At 40.9% G+C, this 20,131-nt stretch overlaps 1 protein-coding gene across 2 annotated transcripts in view; it reads right to left on the reverse strand.

Annotated features, from left to right (window-relative positions):
- The window catches only part of adamts3 (ADAM metallopeptidase with thrombospondin type 1 motif, 3), a 157,316-nt gene that overhangs the window by 105,525 nt on the left and 31,660 nt on the right, over positions 1-20,131 (reverse strand). For both annotated transcript variants that reach the window (XM_071483902.1, XM_071483901.1), the window contains one exon: positions 12,409-12,565. In XM_071483902.1, the coding sequence (XP_071340003.1) occupies positions 12,409-12,565 (157 nt within the window). The remainder of the gene's footprint in view (positions 1-12,408; positions 12,566-20,131) is intronic.

Genomic DNA, 20,131 nt, shown 5'->3' on the forward strand with positions numbered 1-20,131 from the left:
GAAAAGTCCCACACGTGGTCAATGAAGTACTAAATCATGAAATTAGCATTTTATCACCTTGGATTTAGGACTGTGGTTGAAATGAGGCAGCCATGTTTGTTTACTGTTCTAGGAAGAAGAGCTTGATGTTACTCCCAGGTACATTTAGGGGGCATCGTCAAAGTGTTGTTGGAGTCTGAAACATATAGTGTAAATGTATTAGAGTGCATTAGAGCATTAGAGTGTAAAAGTGAAGAAAAAGGTTGTCAAAGTTTGTGCTTACAGTAGCTATGACTGGTGCATTGATAAAAAGGGGTTGAGTGGAGGATCTGAAAATTACTGCTTGGCTGTTGATACGTTTAACAAGTTGTAAACTGGTAATTACAGTAAATCCCACATGGCATGAAAGTGGCATTAGGCTCTTAGTAACACAATGAGCTAACTCACCAACTGATGAGCAGCTGAAGGTAACGTGCCTTGCTCAAAGGCAATTCAAAAAACATCAAACCTTTAAAAAAGAGAAGCGACATTGTGCCACTTGCTCTCAGGAATTTAACTGCTGACCCTCAAAAGTTCACTCAACCACTTGACTGGTATTACCATGCAGTCATACTCAATCTTGTGACTTGTCACAATACTCAGTATCACAAAGTACCATCTCTTACAACAGCCAGCCAGTGACAAAATGTTCCAATTCTCTCTGTCTCTCTCTCTGGCACCAACTCTTGGCAGACAGAAAAAAATGAAGCACAGCCTCCGTCTGTTTCACCTGGAAACAGATGGTCAAACAGCATCCATCTTTCACATCACCGGTCTGACGCAGACCTCTGGAAGCTTTTGTGGAGCGTTTTTCTTCTGGAAATCAAAGGAATCCTGAGGTCAGCGAGGTGAAATGACTTTGCTGATCCTCTCACAGCAGACTGCAGTATCTGTATTCGAACTGAGGGGGGTGTATGTTATACCACCACACAAAAGCATGAAGAGAGAGCCAAGGACACAGGCACCTTGCACGAACCTTTTCACCCTGGCGAGGTTTCTGAGCACACACGCGCCCTCTTTTGCACTGTGTGCATTAACTGAGAAGCTTAAGTCGTTCATTTCCCTCTGCCCAGACTAACCACAATTCAACAGGACCCTAACTACAATGTATGAAGTAATTACCTGACCCAACCTCAACATCAATTTCCTCACAGATGCAACAGGCCAGTGAAAAATGTTCTCTGTGCATTTTCCAACCTGCCACCACACTGCATGATAACAGTGGGTTTTGCTTTTAATCAGCTCTAAACATTACTGAGTTATGTCTCTGCTTCAGCTGCACTTGTGCGTTGTCTGCTGTAACAGTGATTAGTTTAATCATTACAAAAGTAAACAGCTTGGCAGCAGTGAAAGTATCTTACTGCACCTTGTCTTCTACTACAATTTACACTCCAGTCTCTCTTGCTAGATCACATTTTAAGGCAAATTCTAGGAGGATTACACACCACAGACTATTCTTTTTCAGCTTTTTTTGTGTCTTCCTCCCTTGAATGTTTCTCATTCCTGCCAGCTCACCGAATTCCTCCACACTCAGCCAGCCCCCACTCTGCTTAACACATCTGTGTGACAAATATAAATCACAATTTTCCCTTAGGATCCTTTTCTCTTTCTTTTTTCTTTCATAGCACGGCTTATTTTTCCCAAAACTCAACCGGCTTGAGAAGGTCATCGATACACCCTCAGACATGAGGCCTTCTCACTCTATTTTCACCACCATGTGAAAATAAAACCTAATATCCAAGTGCTGCAGAGAGTAAATCCCTCACCTGGGCAACAGGCCAGATAACAGGAGATCAGATCCCTGACATTTGCTCTCACTGTCATTCTAATTTCCTGAGGATCATACACACCCATCTGTCAACATGATGAACGTGTGTGTTCGTGTGTGCATGTGTGTTTGGGGGGTGTAGATTACATCACTGCATGTTATTGTGTGATTGTTTACGAGTGAGTGTGATAACATGGCTAATAACGGCAATAATTTTAAACCATTATTATGGGTGAATGGTCTATCAAACAGATAATTAATTGGCATTGGTTCAATAATCAATTAAATGTCAGACGTCTGTAAAGAAAAAAATTTCACGTTTTCATAGTAATAAAAATATCACACTTTTTGACTTTTTATGAACTAAACTATTAATAAGATAATCACTGCTATCCTATGTTATTGATATATTTATTATTGGTATTGTTTGTACCTTTATATTAAAGGTCCTATAAAGTGAGATTTTTTTTTTATTATTATTATTATAAAGCAGGTCTAGGTTCTAAATTAATACTGTGAAAGTATCAAAGCCTCAGTCCACAGAGAAATTCACACAGCCTGTATTCAGAAACTGAGCCTTAAAACCAGCCGTCAGGACTTCTGGAACTTTGTGATGTCACAACAAAGCAGTCACCACTGTCAGCCATGCCCCAAGCCCCGCCCACCTGGACCCACCATCCAACCTTGCAGGATTTGGTTTCTCTGAGTGTTTACCTGAAATCTGCTATAGTTTTACTAAGTCACTCAGAAAACAGTCAGCCAATCAGAAGAGAGGCTCAGATCCTCTGTTCTGATGGCTGACTGTTGTTACTAGAGCTCCAGAGAGAAGTCTGAGAGAGGAGATGTAAAACTACACTGAGATGGTGAAATACGAGACCTTTAAGACTACATGTCCCATAAACCCTCTTCCTTCCTGTTAGAACATGTCGTTTTATGTTCACTTTGTTTTTCTTCGCTGACATCATGGTGTTTGAGCCATTTCTGAGTTGACGTTTCGCTCCTTCACCATCGGCCATGGCAGAGAACTGAAAGTGTGATCAGAGTGAACAGGTGAGATAAATAAAAATTTGAATTCAAACTGAAACATTTTGAGCTCATGCAAACATGCATTTATATTAGGTCATGTTGCAAAGAGCAAAACAAACTATTTTCCTATTCACTTGTGATTTTCCATTGATTTTGTATGCAACAGTCTGCTTTCCATTATAGTCTGACCACACCTTTAAAAGTGATTTGTGGCATCCAGCAGAACAGCAAAAACAAAAAAATGCATTTTTTTCTATAATTATACTAAATTCTCAAAATAATGTGGCAATGAAGTATTTATATTAAACATAGCCAAATCTATTATGAAAAAAATTATAAAAAATTATTAGATGTGCTGAAGTTAAATTTGTGACTGTAAAATGACACCATTCAAGAACAAACTTGAAGGAATCCTTATCAAAAACGTTCATGTATGTTGTGCAATTAAGTTAAAATCAGATCAGATTTAAAACTTTCAAATTGTATTTATTTTTTTCTTTTATTTAACTTTTATTTTACCAGCCAAGACATTAAGAACAGATTAAGGGGGTGGGCAAACAAATATAAAAAACAAATACAAAATAAAAATAAAATATTTTAAAAAGAATCAACAAATTGAAAAAGGTGTGCACCGTTCTAACCTGCCAATGACAGTAGGATAATCATAGTAGTCACAGCCTACTCTCCAGCTGGATGAGCACTTTTAACTGAGCCTTCTCTCTCACAGCAACTGATTGATCTCTTCACATTTTTTCAAACACACTGAGGTGTGTGGAAATAACCGAAGCTTCCCAGGAGTAGCAACTACATATGGCAGAAACCTGGAAACCTGGAGCGAAGTGGAAGTTTTCCCTTGCTGCCTTTACCTTGGTATACATAATTAAAATCTTTTCATGTGTGTTTGTGTCCCCCAGAGACGACTTCTCATCCACCAGGGAGGAGAACAAAAGGAGCAGGGACGGCACTGACCAGGCAGCCGTGTCAATTTATCACCAACACAATCAGTTCCATTCACTTTGTCATTCCAGGCACGTTTTCCATTTGTTTGTATCTGAGGCATTTTCTCTCCAGAAAACTACTTTGCTCTCAATGCGCATCTCTGCTCTTTTATTTGTGAGCTGCGGGTGAACCAGCAGGATTCACAGGGAGAGAAAGTGCTCACAGGATGGGAGTGTTTCAGTATTTGACTTTAGTCAGGATAGATACAGGAGTGTATTGTGTTACTCACACATATCCCAGATCAATGACTGTTTGGTGCTTATACACAAAAAGTCGACATAACAATGTGATTTCACTTTGCAATTGATGCAAAAATTTTGTTTTCTTCATTGTTGTGGAGCTGCAGATTTTCAGTTTTCCACTTTTTCTTTAAATATTGCTCATTCATGTTTGGCTTCACCCTTACTGCTTGATTGCTGCAATTTGCATCAAAAAGCCAACAACTCCTCCAATCTGAGCAACCACATACAGTAGGTCGATTTTTCAACCCACTGATACGATCCACAGGAGTGTCTCCTGAAATAGAGCCCTACGGCGGCAGCTGTACCCGATCTTGGTTGTCATGGTTTAATAATAACGGCCATGGCTTGGTTAGATTTTGGCACTAAAACTACTTGGTTAGGTTTAGAAAGAGATCATGATATGGGTTAAAATAAGTACTTCCTCAACACTGGATGATCTTTGTTGTCATGGTTACAATAATAACAACGTGGTTAACTCTGTTGAATGGTCAACAACAATAGAAACAAACTTTCCTATGGGAATCGAACACCGCTCTCCTGTGTCGTATTCCTGTGTTTTGTTGACCCATCCAAACTTATTCATTCTCAGAGTCATAACTACACATGTTTTCAGATTCAATAGAATAATCACAATACCAAGTTTTTATTCTACCTGTGGCTCCATGGTAACAAGTGCAAACAGATATTTCCAAAAGCTGATTTGGATAATTCACTTCATGTGCCGCAAATTCATCAAATTGTCCAAAAAACATGATTATCCCCTAAATAGAAATGATAAAAAGTGAGAACAAGTATAGTATAACTCGCACACAGACTGAGTAGCCAAAATGTCAGGCTACATTCTCGGTTAAAAGTGCCTTAATAAAGGAAGTGAAAACAGAGAAAAAAGCCAAAGGTTAAAAGGTTTCAAAGCTGATGCACAAAGTTCATTGAACTTTGGAAACAGCTGTTGAGAAAACAGTTTTATCATAAGTTCAGTTTGAAGCTTTCCGTCTGATTTCAATCTACTGTCAGTGTTTCTCCTAAGGTCCAGAATGACCTTTAAACCTTAGCTTCTTATATTCTCAAACTGTGTGGGACATACTGCAGTCCAGAAAGCCAGCCCCCCTCCTGATGGGACTGAGATGCGTGTCAACTACTTTAAAATGACAATATGACTGGGCCCTTAGTCAGTAGGTTCTCATGGTAAATTTCTTAACTTTGAAGCATACACAACATTTTTTGTGTCCTTTTCAGATAAAAATCTGTTCCATGAATCACACTGTTGATCCAGCAGAGCTCTGTAAAGAAACACTGCTCTGGATGATTATTAGCACCTTTCCATGTGTAATCCACCAGCTTTTGTTTGCTTTCTTTGGCATCTCATATCACAGAAATTTGTTTTATAGGGAAACAGAAAATGCTCACGGCTGTTTAACTTGCAGGAGTGTCAGCAGAATCCCATTCCTACTAAGTGAATTGTTAAAACTGAGAAATTAAGCAAAGGGGTGGAGAGTTATTTTTTCAGATTCCTGTTCCATAAACAGAGGGATAGTCTTTTGTTATAGGTGAGGCTGCAACAGGCACAATTCCCACAGTCACAGTGACCTTAACTAAAGTGGAGAAGACTTCCTCACCCTCAGCAGAGGACTCGACTCGAATCACAAACTACGCTGAAAAACACACAATATGGCAGAAAGTATGTGGACATCCAGTTTTATAGTGTTTCCCAGTTTGGGAAGAGTGTGTTGATCAGTGCTGCAATCTAAAAATACTCCATCACAAGTAAAAGCTGTGCATTTAAGATGTCAGCAAAATTCATTTCAAGGTCCCATATAGTGAAAATGGGTTTTGATTGTCGTCTGTGTTTTTTATCAACTTGGAAGTGTAAAAATTAAGCTGCAAAAACATGAGGTCATTTATTAAATATTTCCATGGCAACAGCTCCAGAGTAACTACCAATGGCTCCTGTGGAGCGACTGTTTTGTCAACTATGAAAAGGGTTTTACATCTGTGGAAAGTTATCATGGTGGCAACCAATAAAAATGCACCTTGCCAATGGCGTTGCATTGAGTTCAGCCAGGTTGAACTCTTCTGCTGGATGGGCCTCCATTTTGGTTTTTAGCTGGCCACTCTGTGCTGGCACCCCCACTGAACGAATGCTGTGGCAACAGTTCGGGGAAAGCCATTCCCTGTTTCAACATGATAATGCCGGGGCTGTGTTTTTCACACAGTGCTGTTGTGTGTCTAAACACGGCCTTATCAGCAAACATCAGAATTGCACCTCGCTAACGTTCTTGTGGCTGAATGGGAGCAAAGCCTTGCAGCCAGTTTTCAAAATCTGGTGGAAAGCCTGGCACCAGAGGAGTGGAGGCTGTTGTAGCAGCAGATTAATACCTATAGGTTTGAAATGAGATGCTCATCAGTCACATAGATGTTGAGTATCAAACACGACATACGTCCTCAGAGATTCATTTTAGACCCGGGGAATAACATCTGTAATAAAATATTTCAAAAAATGAGACAGTGGCAAAAGCTCGAAGAAGCCGGTCCTTGAGTGGCAGGGACTGCAATCTCGACACATATACAACCACCTGTTATCATGTGACTTAGTTCTGTGAGACATGAGGAAGATAATTCCCTGAAGAAACTTTCAAAAATTTCAAATAGTATATCATAAATGACATTTTTCTCAGGTGTCCTCATTCTTTTGGCCAACTACTGTCTCTCTACCCACACGAATTGTAAGTTAAAAAAAACAAAAAATGTCTGTTTTTGCTATTCGTCACCTGCCGCTGGGAGCTTCCTCAACATGTCTGCTTTCACAGTCCCCAGCTGCTCACAATCTGACTCTCAAGCTGTAACAGGAAATAAGAGGTGCTGAAGCAAACACAGCACCTCAACTGCACACACCACTGAGATCAGGAGGAGTGGAAGCAGCAGTAACGCTTTCTGAGCCTCCCCTCTCTGTGAAGACACGGGAACAGTGGATGTTGACTTATCTAACTGTGTGCAGATATCTAACGATGTGGTGTTGGTGCAATTTCACACCAACTACTTAATATCACTAACATCGAATAAATGTAAAATTATCATGGGAAATAGTCAAGTCAGTTTCTATTAATATAGCAACAAATCACAACAGATGTTTTCTCAAGGCACTTTTCAAACAGAGGAGGTCTAGACCTCCTCGTTGGAGTATTTTTACAGAGACCCAACAATTCCCACCAGGAGCAACACACACATAGACAGTGCTGCTTTGTTTACTGTATGATCAATACTGAAGGTCACGTCCACCAAAATGTTCATCCAACCATTTCAGATGTGAAGGTCACTGAAGTAATGTTAAAAAACAAAACACTAAGTGGTGTTAAAATCATTGAATGTGGATCATGGGCTTTTAGAGATAAGATAAATACATGTGTTACATGTACTTAATCTCTGTTATAGTGAGATATTACATGTTCCTAATATTTTGTCCATCCCATTTACATGAATGAAGGTTGACAAAATCTTAGGAACACCTCTCAGTGTAACCCAGAGCAGGTCCACAGTGATCAGGTATCTGACAAATAGGATCTATTATTATCATAAACATCATAACACAGCAGAGACGTGGAGATTAGATGATGACAGCCTGAACGTGCACTGCACCTTTGAAATAAAGTTTTAGGACAGTGTCCTGTCTACACAATGACACACACCTGAAGGCTGCAGAGGACACGTGTTTGGGTCATTTTCCCCTCAGAGACAGGATGTGCCTTGCTCACAGGCATCGCAGCAGTGGTTGTCAGTAGAAGGGAGGATTTACTCATCCTCTGCTATCACCCAGAGTGAGTCTGAAAAAAATGAATCTCACAATCCTCCAGTCACACAACATGACAGAGACCAGGTCGGTTTCAAAGTATGAAATCCAATCAACACCGAAACATCCCACGGAGAAGAACCACAGGGCGATGATGGCTCTGCTGTACTGTGCAAATAATCTTTAACCAGCACCGGCCAGGGTCGATGTCAACCCTTGTGTTGTGCTTGCATTATTTTTTAGTTGTTTATTAGATTGCTTGGTGTAATACCTCATGTAATAGCCTGATAAAAGTAGAGGTAAAACTGCATTTGGGATTTCTTGCGTTGGCAGTAAGTAGGCAGTAAGTAGGCAGTAGCAGTCGTAGGTTTACAGGTTTATTAGTCAAGAATGACTCAGGAAACACATAAAATCTGCATTAATTCCTCTGTCTTTTATTATATAAGAAGCTTTATTTTTGCGTTAGGAGCAAAATATCTTTCTGTCTCTGTTAGCAGCCAGTGACATTAGCAGCACTTTACACATGTGCTAACCATGGATCAGCTGAGGAATGGCTGCAGCTAAAAGTAGAGCGTGGATGTTCCCCTGGCAGTGAACTGTGTTTTCTCTGTTTGATCTTTAATGGTCACCTCAGTGCACAAGCAAGCTGTTTACAACTGTACAGGACATGTTCACCACACCGAGCTGCTCTGTGATGATGACAGAAGATCAGATGTACCAGCGGGGAGTCCTGCTTTCTCTGAAGCGATATAATGAAACACAGGAACAAAGCACATACACTATGCTTTGTTGTCATGTTTCATCCCCGTCCCATCATGTGCAGAAGTGACCATACGTTCAAATTTCAGTTCAGACTAAATGGCTGATCTGCTGCCTGTCACTGAGGGGGACGGAGGTCACTGATTAAATTAAATGTTTTCATTTACAGAAACGGATGACGATGCTGCACATACACACACCAACAACCTCCTGTGATCTCTGCAATCGTACTAAATCTAAATGCTTTCCTCTCCATTAATAATTCAAATACAAAACCACTGTCAGAGCAGGAGATTCTCGCAGCCTTGTTGGGTTTATTTCCACCACTGATTTTGCTTAATCCTCCCTGTTGGGACTCCCGTCGTCTCCCATTGATCACATTAAAAGCAGTGCACAAACAGTGAGCTGATCATGAACAGATACAGAGAAGGCACTTTACACTAAAATGAACGTCATATTTAAAAGGTTTTTAGTTGAGAAGTGTTTCCATGCGAAATATTTATGAAGCAAATGAATACCTCACCTGGACGAAAAGATTCTTCTTTACCGACTTTTTATTATTAAATGTTAATTTATGACGGAATTTTATTATCAATTATCATTTTTATTTCATTTTCATACTTATTCCCAGCTCTGTGATATCGTACAGGCATGACCAGCATTATTAACACCAACAGGCACTAAAAGTTGTGTAACTTAACCAAACTGCAACAAAGAGTCTCAGGAGTAATATCCACAGACGAACAAACATGAACGACTCTGCTGAGCCCTTAAGTAGTTCAATACAACAAGTGTTGAGGGAAGTGAGCATATATGAGAGCTGGCAACAGCAGGAGCTGAGTCAAATATACAGTTTGTGGTACTGAATGGTCTCAGCAGCCCAGAGGGGGAAACTTGTCAGTCACTCACAGTTTAACCTAAACTCCTCATCATTCCAGATGGTCTCTTAACCACTGGGATATGGTCTGTAATGAATATGAATATTCTGCAGGACAAAGCCAAAGGTTTGCCGAGTGAAGCACAGGAGAGTTGAAGGGGAGGCGCAAAGGGAGAGATATGAGGCAAACACTCCACACAAGGTGAATGAGTCAAGAATCACACTCCTTCTCAGAGTCATCACTGAGTCAGATCTTAACCTACAGACACCTCACATACATTTTTAGATTCAGTGTGACTAATGCTTCCTAGTCACCTCTGATGTCCATCATGAACAAACATCAGTGAGTCTGCTTGGAAATCATGGAAAAGAGACACTCCGTCAGGTTTTTAAGTTTCCGCCAGTAACAAATTCATTGTGGAAGCTGTCTGTACATTGGTGGGTGACAGGTGTCACAAAAATTGTTTGGATTGCACCTGAAGGTGGTTCACAGTGTGGACTCTGATGTCCCCTGGACTAGAGCTACAACGACGTGAAAGCTAAGATAATAAATCATTGATTACTATAATAATAAGCTGTAATAAGAAGAACATTCGGGTTGCCAGGTTGTGGACATAGCAACACAACAATCGATTTGTCTTTTCAGCTAAGACTCTTTGACCTCTGATTAATCAAAATCTTATCAATATTAATATTATTAAGTGTAAAGTCTAAATTGCAGGAGCTGCAATTGTTTTTAATAAATGTAAAATGTGTCACAACATCATATAAAGAGGCACTGTATAAATCCTATTCTCCAAACGGAGGGAAACCTGCTGGTTTGGTACAAGTCCCAGCAAAAATCCCATCATCATCATTTTTATATTGTCAGTTAAAATTAAATGCAAAAATTACTATTCCAAACTAATTGCAATATGACTTTTTTTTTTCATCATTCAGCCCTCATATAAAGTGAGAGAATTGCATCCTTTTATTGACAACTTTCTGAAGAGGAGTCTACCTGAAAAAGTACAGAGCTGAGAAGAAAAAGCTTGTTTGATACTCAGGGCCATGTGTTTTGATAACACTATTGTCATTAGAAAATCATATTATGAATATACATAGTGTGACTTTCTGAAATTCATATCATTTGGAAAATGCCTTTATGAAATAAAAACAGACTTAAAAAAAATCTGTAATGAAATGAAAATCCAATATCCAATAATATTGTTTTTAATAACGTCTACAATAATTTCACAAATCATTTAAAACAATTTATTCATATGATTATCTATTTCATAATGTAGCGACGGCCCCTAAAGCACAATCCATCATCAGCCCTAACGAATGGATCCCCCATGATATCTAGCATGTCAAACACGTTCCTCACATACGAGCCCTGACAGCTGCTCCTCCAAGTGTTAGAGATAATTTGAGACATTTAGTAGCCTAAAACAATCCTCTCTCCCCATCTCTATTCATGAATTCATATGCTGCTTAATGTATTAAATAAATAACATGTGATTACAACCACAGATTTGACCCAAAAATCTCTTTGGGATTGCTCAAAGCTGCAAAGCAAATAAATATTCATATGGTAATTTTCACAGCTTGTGTGCCAGTCTACCAGGGGGAGAAACAGAAATATAGTTTTGTAATTATAAACGGAGCAGCTGATAACCAAAGCGCACTTTGCTCTTTCTTTGGGTTGACCTTCTTATGGTTTCCATAGCAGCAGTCAGGCTGGAAGTTTTTTGTTTGTTTTTTTTTTAAGGAAATGCAACACATGCTGCTGTGGCAAGGTTAATATAATAATATGAGCACCATCGTAGTGTGCATTCATTAAGGCAGTATATGCTATACACATAGTGTATGTGTGTATACACACACACACACACACACACACACACACACACACACACACACACACACACACACACACACACATAATGCCTTGTATGATGCTTTTCATCATCAACTAGTATTTCCGCTCTTTACACCTCAGCCAAAAGCAGATGGAGCACCACTCAGTCCATTTCACAGCTGATTCTAGTGGAAGGTGACTTACTCCAATAAAAACACATCTTTTATATCACTGAAATGTTTTCTATTACATTGATGTTCAAAGCAATGTGTGACCTTTTAAATTTCTATGTACAGACACATTTCCATTTTCACTTCTCCTCATAGCCGACTAATAAAATCTTGAGTGGAAGCTCCAACATTTGTTGTTTCTAAACTGCCGACTCACATGATTGGTATCTTTCCCAGGAACTGATCTCCTTCCCAGTGGATGTGACACATTAGTCAGTGAGACTGACATTTGTTTGGTGTAAACAGAGACCAGATTGGGCACTTACAGCGAGCAGTGACTTGTTTTAGCATTAGCACTAATAACAGTGATAATAGTAGGAGAAGCAGCTGCTGCTGTATTGGTAAAGTAGCTGAGTGACACAAATCTCCGCTCACTGGCTTTTTCTTTTTTTGCTTTCAACCTGCCTATGGTTGTAATAGTAGTAAATGGAGCTGTAGAAGGAGCAGATGATCCAAGGCCGGAGACACACTGGATGCGTGGCACCTGTGGAACGACTTGGTTTTCGTTCCGGTGCCCATGTCAACAGATCAGAGCGGACACACTGCCTGCGTGAGAATCTAGAGACCTGTTGATGTCATTTCTACATCCCACCAGCAATATTACACAAAATTGACACCTTCCTTCTGAACATGTCAGACATGAAAAAAAAGCTGCATGAGGAGACAGTGGTGTTTTAGAGGAATTTTCTGTCAAAAATAAATCCAACATTCAAGTTTCCTGCTCCTCACTTCATCTGTAGGATTAGACTAGCAGAGCGGCCGATTGCTAATGAATGAGTGGTTGAAGAAACAGTATGAGAAGTTGCCTTGATAGTGACAGTAACATAAGCAGCACTACCAACACCCTGTGTAGGTGCCCTACCTTGCAGCTGGTAGTCCACTGAGATGTCGGAAGGGGTCTGCAGCAGAGCCGATCTGCGGTAAACCACGTGGACCCGGCCCTGGTCCTCCAGCTCCTGAGTGCCTCTCTCCAGCGGCTCGATGAAGTACTCATCAGAGTCGGTGCGGATCATCCCAGCCTGCAACACAACAACACCAGATCCATGAGTGTGTAGAACCACGTTGCTCATACAGCAAGAGAACCTGGCTCTGTGCTGAGAGGAAAGAAAACTTGTCCCCCAAATACCTGCACAGCATTAATACTAATATAAAGGCAGAAGCACTGGAACTCTGAATGCCCTGCAATCACCACCCACCATCTATTTAACACCAACAATTATCCAGATTAGGTCTCATATCAAGTCAGTCGTTGCATTAAGCTGTGTCAGTATGTAAATTTATGCAGCAAAGCTTCTGCAAACCTAATGAGAGATCTACAACTTCTGTTGGAAATGAAATGTATTTTATTTGTTGCTCTGCCTAACAAAGTCCAAGTAAAAAACAGATGCATAAAATATATGCCAATACAAAGACAGATGTGATTTACTAATGGATTATTTAGTAATTTATTCAAGATAATAAATGTACTGATTTGCCTGCTTTAAATGTATTTGGGTCTTTCTGTGTGACAGTTCTTCATGTTCCTGCAACGTGCTTTTTGTTTACAGCTACATGCAGTGAGCAGAAAGCTCCGGATCATTAGTGACACATTGGTTCAAAATTGCTTTGTGATGGCTACCTGCCGCCCTCAGATTTACTGCAATATAAAGCCAGTCATGCCCGTGCTTTAGGGAGGATATAAAGTTCACACTGTCCAGTTAACACAATAATGCACAAAGAAACCGAACGTACAGCTCATCAAATCCAAACCATGTGCTGAAGGAACAGCTGCATCAAGCAACAACATACGTTTGATGGAATTCCACTTTGCTAAAGCATCTATTGGTGTTTTCTGTAATTACTCTGCACGTTACATTTGCAACTTTCTCTGCAATTATCAGCTGGTCACCCAACAGCTACAGTCGGCAACCAGGAAGCGCGATATCATTAGTGACACATTGGTTCAAATTGCTTTGTGATTGCTACCTGCCGCCCACAGATTTCCTGCAATATGAAGCGAGTCATGCCTGAGCTTTCAGGAGGATATGGAGGTTCACACTTTCCAGCTGACACAATAATGTACAGCTAATCAAATCCCAATCATGTGCTAAAGCAGTTGTCACGTGTGTGGCCGGGTGCGTCATCAACATACGATCGATGGAATGCCACTTTGCTAAAGCATCTACAGGCATTTTCTGTGATCACGCTGCACTTTCATGATACAAATATTATAAATGTGCCCTTCAGAAGTGTAAAAAAATGCATTTCAGGATCCTAATAAAGCTTCAACATAAATGTGAAATGCAAATGAGCGTAGTTTGCCCAGCTGTGCTGCGCGGCGCTCAGAACATTTGTCACTTTGCTGCTGCAAACACCAGTGAGACAGGAGGAAACACTAATGACTGAATGTTCGACAGTCACGTTCATCCATCAGAGAGCAAGAAAAAGTGCTGTTACCGTGCACCTGTACGCAGACAGAGCCACCTCTCACACTCCTCCAGGGGGAATTCACTCCAGCTCTCGCTCTGCCGGTCAAGCTCCACTGCTGCACCTCACAGGCCTCACCTCGCTCTGGCCTCTTCACTAACACTCTGTCAGTCCGTGCACATATGGTGCTTTGGAATCAACATGAACACTGAATTCACTTCCAACTCCCACAGTCCCCGATCAACCGAGCACCACCCCTACCCCCATCCCCCAAACTCCCAGCACCACCACCCTCACCCTCTCTCTTCAGATTTACAAGCGCTGCTGGCCAGACTCCAATTTAAGCTCCTATTCGAGTTCACATGTAACTTGTGTGACAAGTTGTTCCCTGCTGCCATTAATGAACATATTAACAGAACATTCATGTCCCGAGATGTGCTGCCTGCAGACGAACAGGCTGCCATCAAAATGAAATCACATTGCTCTGCAGATGACGTCTTATTTACTGCGGCGGGGGAGAAGATGATGACTGTGCACTGCATACTCCTGTTGTCTGAGATCACAACGCAGCATTAGGTTAGGAGGAGCAGATTCCTCCTGGCAACGCAACCAGGTTTACCTCCTGCCAAACTACACTCACCAGGTTATGATGCTGACATGAAAACAAATGTATTGAAAATTAATCTACCTCTACCTGGGACTGAAATGATCTGAATATGTTCTTAATTTACTTATGACTGACTGACCTCTGCTTTAACGTTAACTTGACAAAATGAACCGCTAACCCGTCCCGGAGCCCTGGATACTCCTGTTTGATTGCACCCTGTTGAGCTGTGTGTATCCTCAAGGTCTAAGGCCGGGAACACACTGGTAGCATGGAGTGTGCAGGGCGGCTGCGGCTGCGACTGTCTTGGTTTTTATTTGGGCGATGCAGCGGACACGCAACCAGTGTGAACACACACACGTGCAAGCCACAGCAATTCATCAATGCAGCCTCCACGCAGTGTGTTCCCGGCGTAATTAAGTTTTTTTTTTCTCCTTTATTTAAACTCTGAAACCTGCATTGTTTATGTCCATGATTACATCAGCGAGCCACCTTCTTCTTTCCCATCTTTTGCTGGTGCCTTGCTCCGGTGCCCCGGTTTCATAGTCAGTGGACATAGCCAGGGTTAGAGGTCAATGCCGGCTTCATTTACTGTGTCATCCCAGTTTTACACCATTTAAAATGCAGGCCTAGCTACAATTTGGTGACTCTAAACCTTGTTTTACTTGCTGGGCTTACATGCATTACACATTTCTGCCGTGTACAGCTGAGAGGAATGTGTATCAGATCACCCACATGTGTGTCCTCATGTGTGTTCTAGTCCAGCACAAGATCCCCAACACAAAAAAACCCTTGGTACCAGTCATCAAAACATCGCTTGCAGAAATAACACGTATAGAAAACGTGGGACAATGTGAGCAAAAAACAAATGATCACCATGGGCACTCTGTCTTCACTATTTATACCTTATCCACAGTATGTGGGTCTTTTACTTCAGAGGATGTCTGAGAATCGACCTGCACATATCCAGGTACAGATCCTCTGCCATACGCTGACATTTTCCAACAAACACACAAATCCAAATACTATGTGGGAAACAGGAGATGGATCTTCTTTAAGACAAACCACATGTTGCTCGTGTAATGAAATCACAGCAAAGCCTCGAATGCATGGAGAACACAGACCTGTACATACTGAAAGAAAACTGGATCCTGGGGACAATTTACAGCGGGACGTTTTCTGTTTATTCAAATGAAATCTGTATTTGACAGCAGTGATGACAGCCAGAGGTTATCAGAATTTGAATGGAGGAGGTTCAGGAGGAGAAATACAGAATACAGCGTTTTTTGACAAATCCTCCTTATCAAAGAGAGCAGCGTCTCCCGCAAAGCGATGTGAATACGGACGGCGCTTTTCTTGATTGTAAGGGCTCGGTGGCGACATCAGACTGATTTGTAATTTTTTTTTAAATGCCTCATAGCTGCCATGAAACTCTTAGTCAGGTGTTACATCTGTGTAACAAACAATATAAATCACAGTTAATGTTGAAATTGTTCATGCGAGGGGACGTTTTGAAATGCCTCTTGTTGCTGCCTTGCCTTGTTAACTTAAACATTATTTGCAGCAGGGACTTTCCTCCTCTGCTTATTGTGGGTATTTATCTTACACCTGCAGACATCGCTCGCAGAAACAGATTATAAACATTCTGTATGTCAGCAGGCTTTTGTCAGACAGTGTTGCAGAGTTTGCCTAGCGTCGGACCAATTATTAATTCGTCACTTGCACTAGTATTAAGAGACAAGGTCAGCTGATTATCCAGCCTGAATTCATTTTAATTCCTTTATTTACTTTACTCATCTCCCACCATGACTCCCTCCTCAGCTTGCAGCTAAACTGGCATGTTGACAGCAACTGAGCTCAGAGGCGCACAGGATTTATATTCAAACTGACATGAATTCAGCAAACTTTGTTCTCATTCACTGGTTCTATGAACGTATGAGCGAGAAAGAGGAAGAGCAGAACGTCTCAGAAGTTGTTTATGGGCTCAGGCGCCAGTGAAAACCTTGAGATCTAATACTTCAACAGGTCAAGCTTCAGGTGAGGCTCAGTTATTCTCCAACATCTCTTTCAGAATGAGACGAAGGGCAAAAAGAGCGTAGAGTTGAATCTCTGGTGTTAAACACATCATAAATTAAGGCCTATTAAAGAGCCTGTTCACATGAAGGTGGGATGCTGAGCCTGTGCAAATAGAGAGAAACAGAGATAACTGGGTAAAGCTGTGCTATTTAAAGGTCCCATATTTCACACTTTTCTAGTGTTTGTCTTGTAGTGTTGATATCCATAAGAAGACATATTTGTGGTTTTAAGAACCAAAGACTCGCATTTCTCTGTGGACTGAGGCTTTGATACTTTCACAGTATTATTATAGAACCTAGACCTGCTTTATAATCAGAAAAGACATGGACTTCTCCCTTTATACAATATGGGACCTCTAAGGTGCAGGCCTATTAAAGCGCCTCTTCAGGTGAAGGTTTGATTCTGAGTCTGTGCAAATAAAGAGACAGAGGGATAATTGGGTAAAAGTTGTGATTCTAACCTTTGCCGTTTAATTCTGACGGAGCAGCTGAAAAATGCCACCTTCTTGTTAAGATGTGGCAGAGGCGAACAATGTGAGGAGTCCAGGCCCAACTTTATAAAAAAGAGTGCACATAATGAGACTGAGCGATGAAAGCTGCTCCGCACAATGACACACAACCAGAGATGTTTTAACACTGTCTGCACTTTCATTGTATGATTATCTTTTTCCTTTTTTTTTCAAATAGTTTTTCATTCAACTTCTCTGAAAAGTGGGACAGCACAGCAAAGCTCACAATCAATACAGTCATTATTGGTTGTTTCCATAGTTTTTAAAGCTTCTAGTCTGAGCTTGTCTATAAAAAGAGGACAGGATAGAAATCAGAACGGCTTATTAAATATCTACTTTCTTTATGGAAACCCATTAAAAATTAAACATTAGTGGTGTATGTGAACATCTAACAGAGACATGCTCACTGTGTCTAAACAAAGCAAAAAATCTCACTGAGCCAGACGTCTCAGTATCTGTGTCAAACCAAAGCTTTGCTGAGCTCTCACCAATTTGAATGAATGGAGACATATAAGCTACTGGATCCAGCAGCTGTCCTTAAATGAATTCTTCATCTGTCCTTAAAGTAGAGAGGTGTCATGAAAAGGCATTCCTCTCTTCCTTGTTCTTCCTGATTAACACTCTCAAAGGTACCAGGAAGGAAAACCTCAGGAACTAATTTCACCTTGATGCATTATTTTTTTAATTTTCTTATCTATCTCAAGGCGAGGATGAGCTGAAACTCTGCATTCAGAAAAGGTAGATTAACGTCCCAGCATGTTGAATGTGGCTATAACAATGTTGAGAATGCAGGTATTAAAAAAAACGACATGAAAGAAATGCTATCGCTCCTGACGTTCCCTCACACAGTATGTGCGACGGGGGGGGGGGGGGGGGGGGGGGGGGGGGGGGTCTGTGATGCTCTTACAGAGAAAAAACTAAATTGCTGAATGAGCAAAAAAGACGGTTTTACCACTAGTGGGGCAATAAAGGTCAAGTTTGGCCTGAGGGTGGTGCAAGAGGAAGACACATTGCGTGCTTCTAGCTAAAGCAATCAACATTTAGCTTGTTAGCATGCTACGTTAACATTAAAGCAGTGTTTAGATAAGTGTTAGCATTCAGTTTAAAAAATGCATTTATTTCAATGGACCCAATGCAGAGGGCTCTGGCTATGACTAAATATATGCTACAACACGACAACGCTGAAACTAATGATTATTTTTATTATTGGCTAATTTGCCTGTTGTTTGATATTTGATATTTCAGTCAGGACCAACCAGCTGACACACAGGTGAATGGACAGGTAGGTGTCATCCCAGGAGCCACACAGCTAAAAACTGCTCAGTCTTTGGTCTTACATGCAAATGAATTGAACAATGTCCTGCCCCAAAACGCTTGCCCATTTGGTGATTGAGCAACAACTTGACAACAACACCAACATTTAGTTTCAAGACGCATCATTGTTGCCACATTTAGTCCTGGCATTCACACTACTCCAGAGTTTGGGAGCAAACTAAAACGGAGACTTGTGAAAACGCTGCTGGACGTTTTAGTTTGAAAATCCCAGGGATGCACTGTAGTCTGCACGGTCAGAAATGGAGACGATGGGAGCGATGATGTAGACACCCATGGCCGCTCCCTGATTGGGTCTTTTCAGCCTCGACTAAAAGTGGTGAAAGCAACATGAGTAATGAGTTACAAGTGTAACTGACCTTGTTGTCTTTGCTAGCAGCTGTTGTGCAGTTAAATTCTACGACTGTCTTTGCTGCTCTTCGATCGTAGTGTTTTCTGTAACTACTGAACTGCAGAGTAGACAACCTCCTTCCTGTTTACACCGGCTCGAGCACGCACAGTGTAAGTGAATGTCATCTGGAAAGAGATCGTTTTCGTTTTAGAATACTGTTCTACCAAATATAACTCGATACTAAACTCAAGTCAGAGCAATTCTCTCTGACATTCAAAAAAAGAAAGTGAAATCTTTCACCATCTGACTTCCAACACTCCTGTTGTGTTGTGTGGTGTAGAAATAATACATGTGACATTTATAGCTCAGCAATCCTCCTGTGAAAATTCTACAACTGAAGCACATTGTTGCTCTGAACAGAAATCAAAAGCTCGGGGACGAATGATACAGAGCGCACAGATAATTTCATTAGACGCCCTGCTTCGCTGCAGCTTGTCTCCGTATTGGTGCATCACAGCAGTCGCGGCAGACTGTCACCATAACCTTACCTTTATGATACAGTTATTATTGAACAATGGGATTTGCTTTGGGCCACTGTGGCCTTTAGAAGAAATTACATGAACGTATACTGTGCTCACTGTGAAGCTGTTTTTAGACATTTCTGAAAAGATTTCCGTATTCTTGCTTTTTTTTATTAATCAGGTTGATGCTAGAAATGTAACTTCTTCATATATATCTTCATCTCAACATTATAATCTGTGTGTAAGCTGCTGTTATGGCCAAAACTAAAGGAAAAAAATAAATAGAATGAAAGAGGAAATTACTGTGGAGCCACTCTTTGCATGAAATTCTTTCCAAATAAAGAAAAGTAATTTGGACGGCTGCTAGATGAATAACTGAAAGTCATACTTGAGTGATTACTTTACCTGGAGTAGTATAAAGTAATTATCTGTAAACAAAAGAACTCTGCAGCGTGATTATCTGAGGCTAGGGTTCAGCACCGTCGCCTTAACGGCTCACAGGAAGTGACAAAACAAGTGAGTGGTCCCATCCAGGTAAAATATAAAGAAACTCATCCTCCTCAGTAGCAGGGAAAAAAAACAGAATCATTGTTGCTTTTCGAGCTTTAATTTAGAAACCTGGGTTAAGGATGTTCCTGTGTTATTCCAAGCAGTTTAAGCCTGTGAATAACCCAACAACTCCTCCAACCTGAACAACCCTCTGATACGACCTCTCCTGGAATAGCACCCCTTCAGTGGCCGGCAAACTAGATTATACCTAATGTGGCCTACCTACCTTCATCGCCTTGGTTACTATAGTAACAGTCA

This window comes from Trachinotus anak, unplaced genomic scaffold, assembly GCF_046630095.1.
Source record: "Trachinotus anak isolate AG129_WGS33_773 ecotype Australia unplaced genomic scaffold, CSIRO_AGI_Tana_v1 ptg000008l, whole genome shotgun sequence".
Lineage (NCBI taxonomy): Eukaryota > Metazoa > Chordata > Actinopteri > Carangiformes > Carangidae > Trachinotus > Trachinotus anak.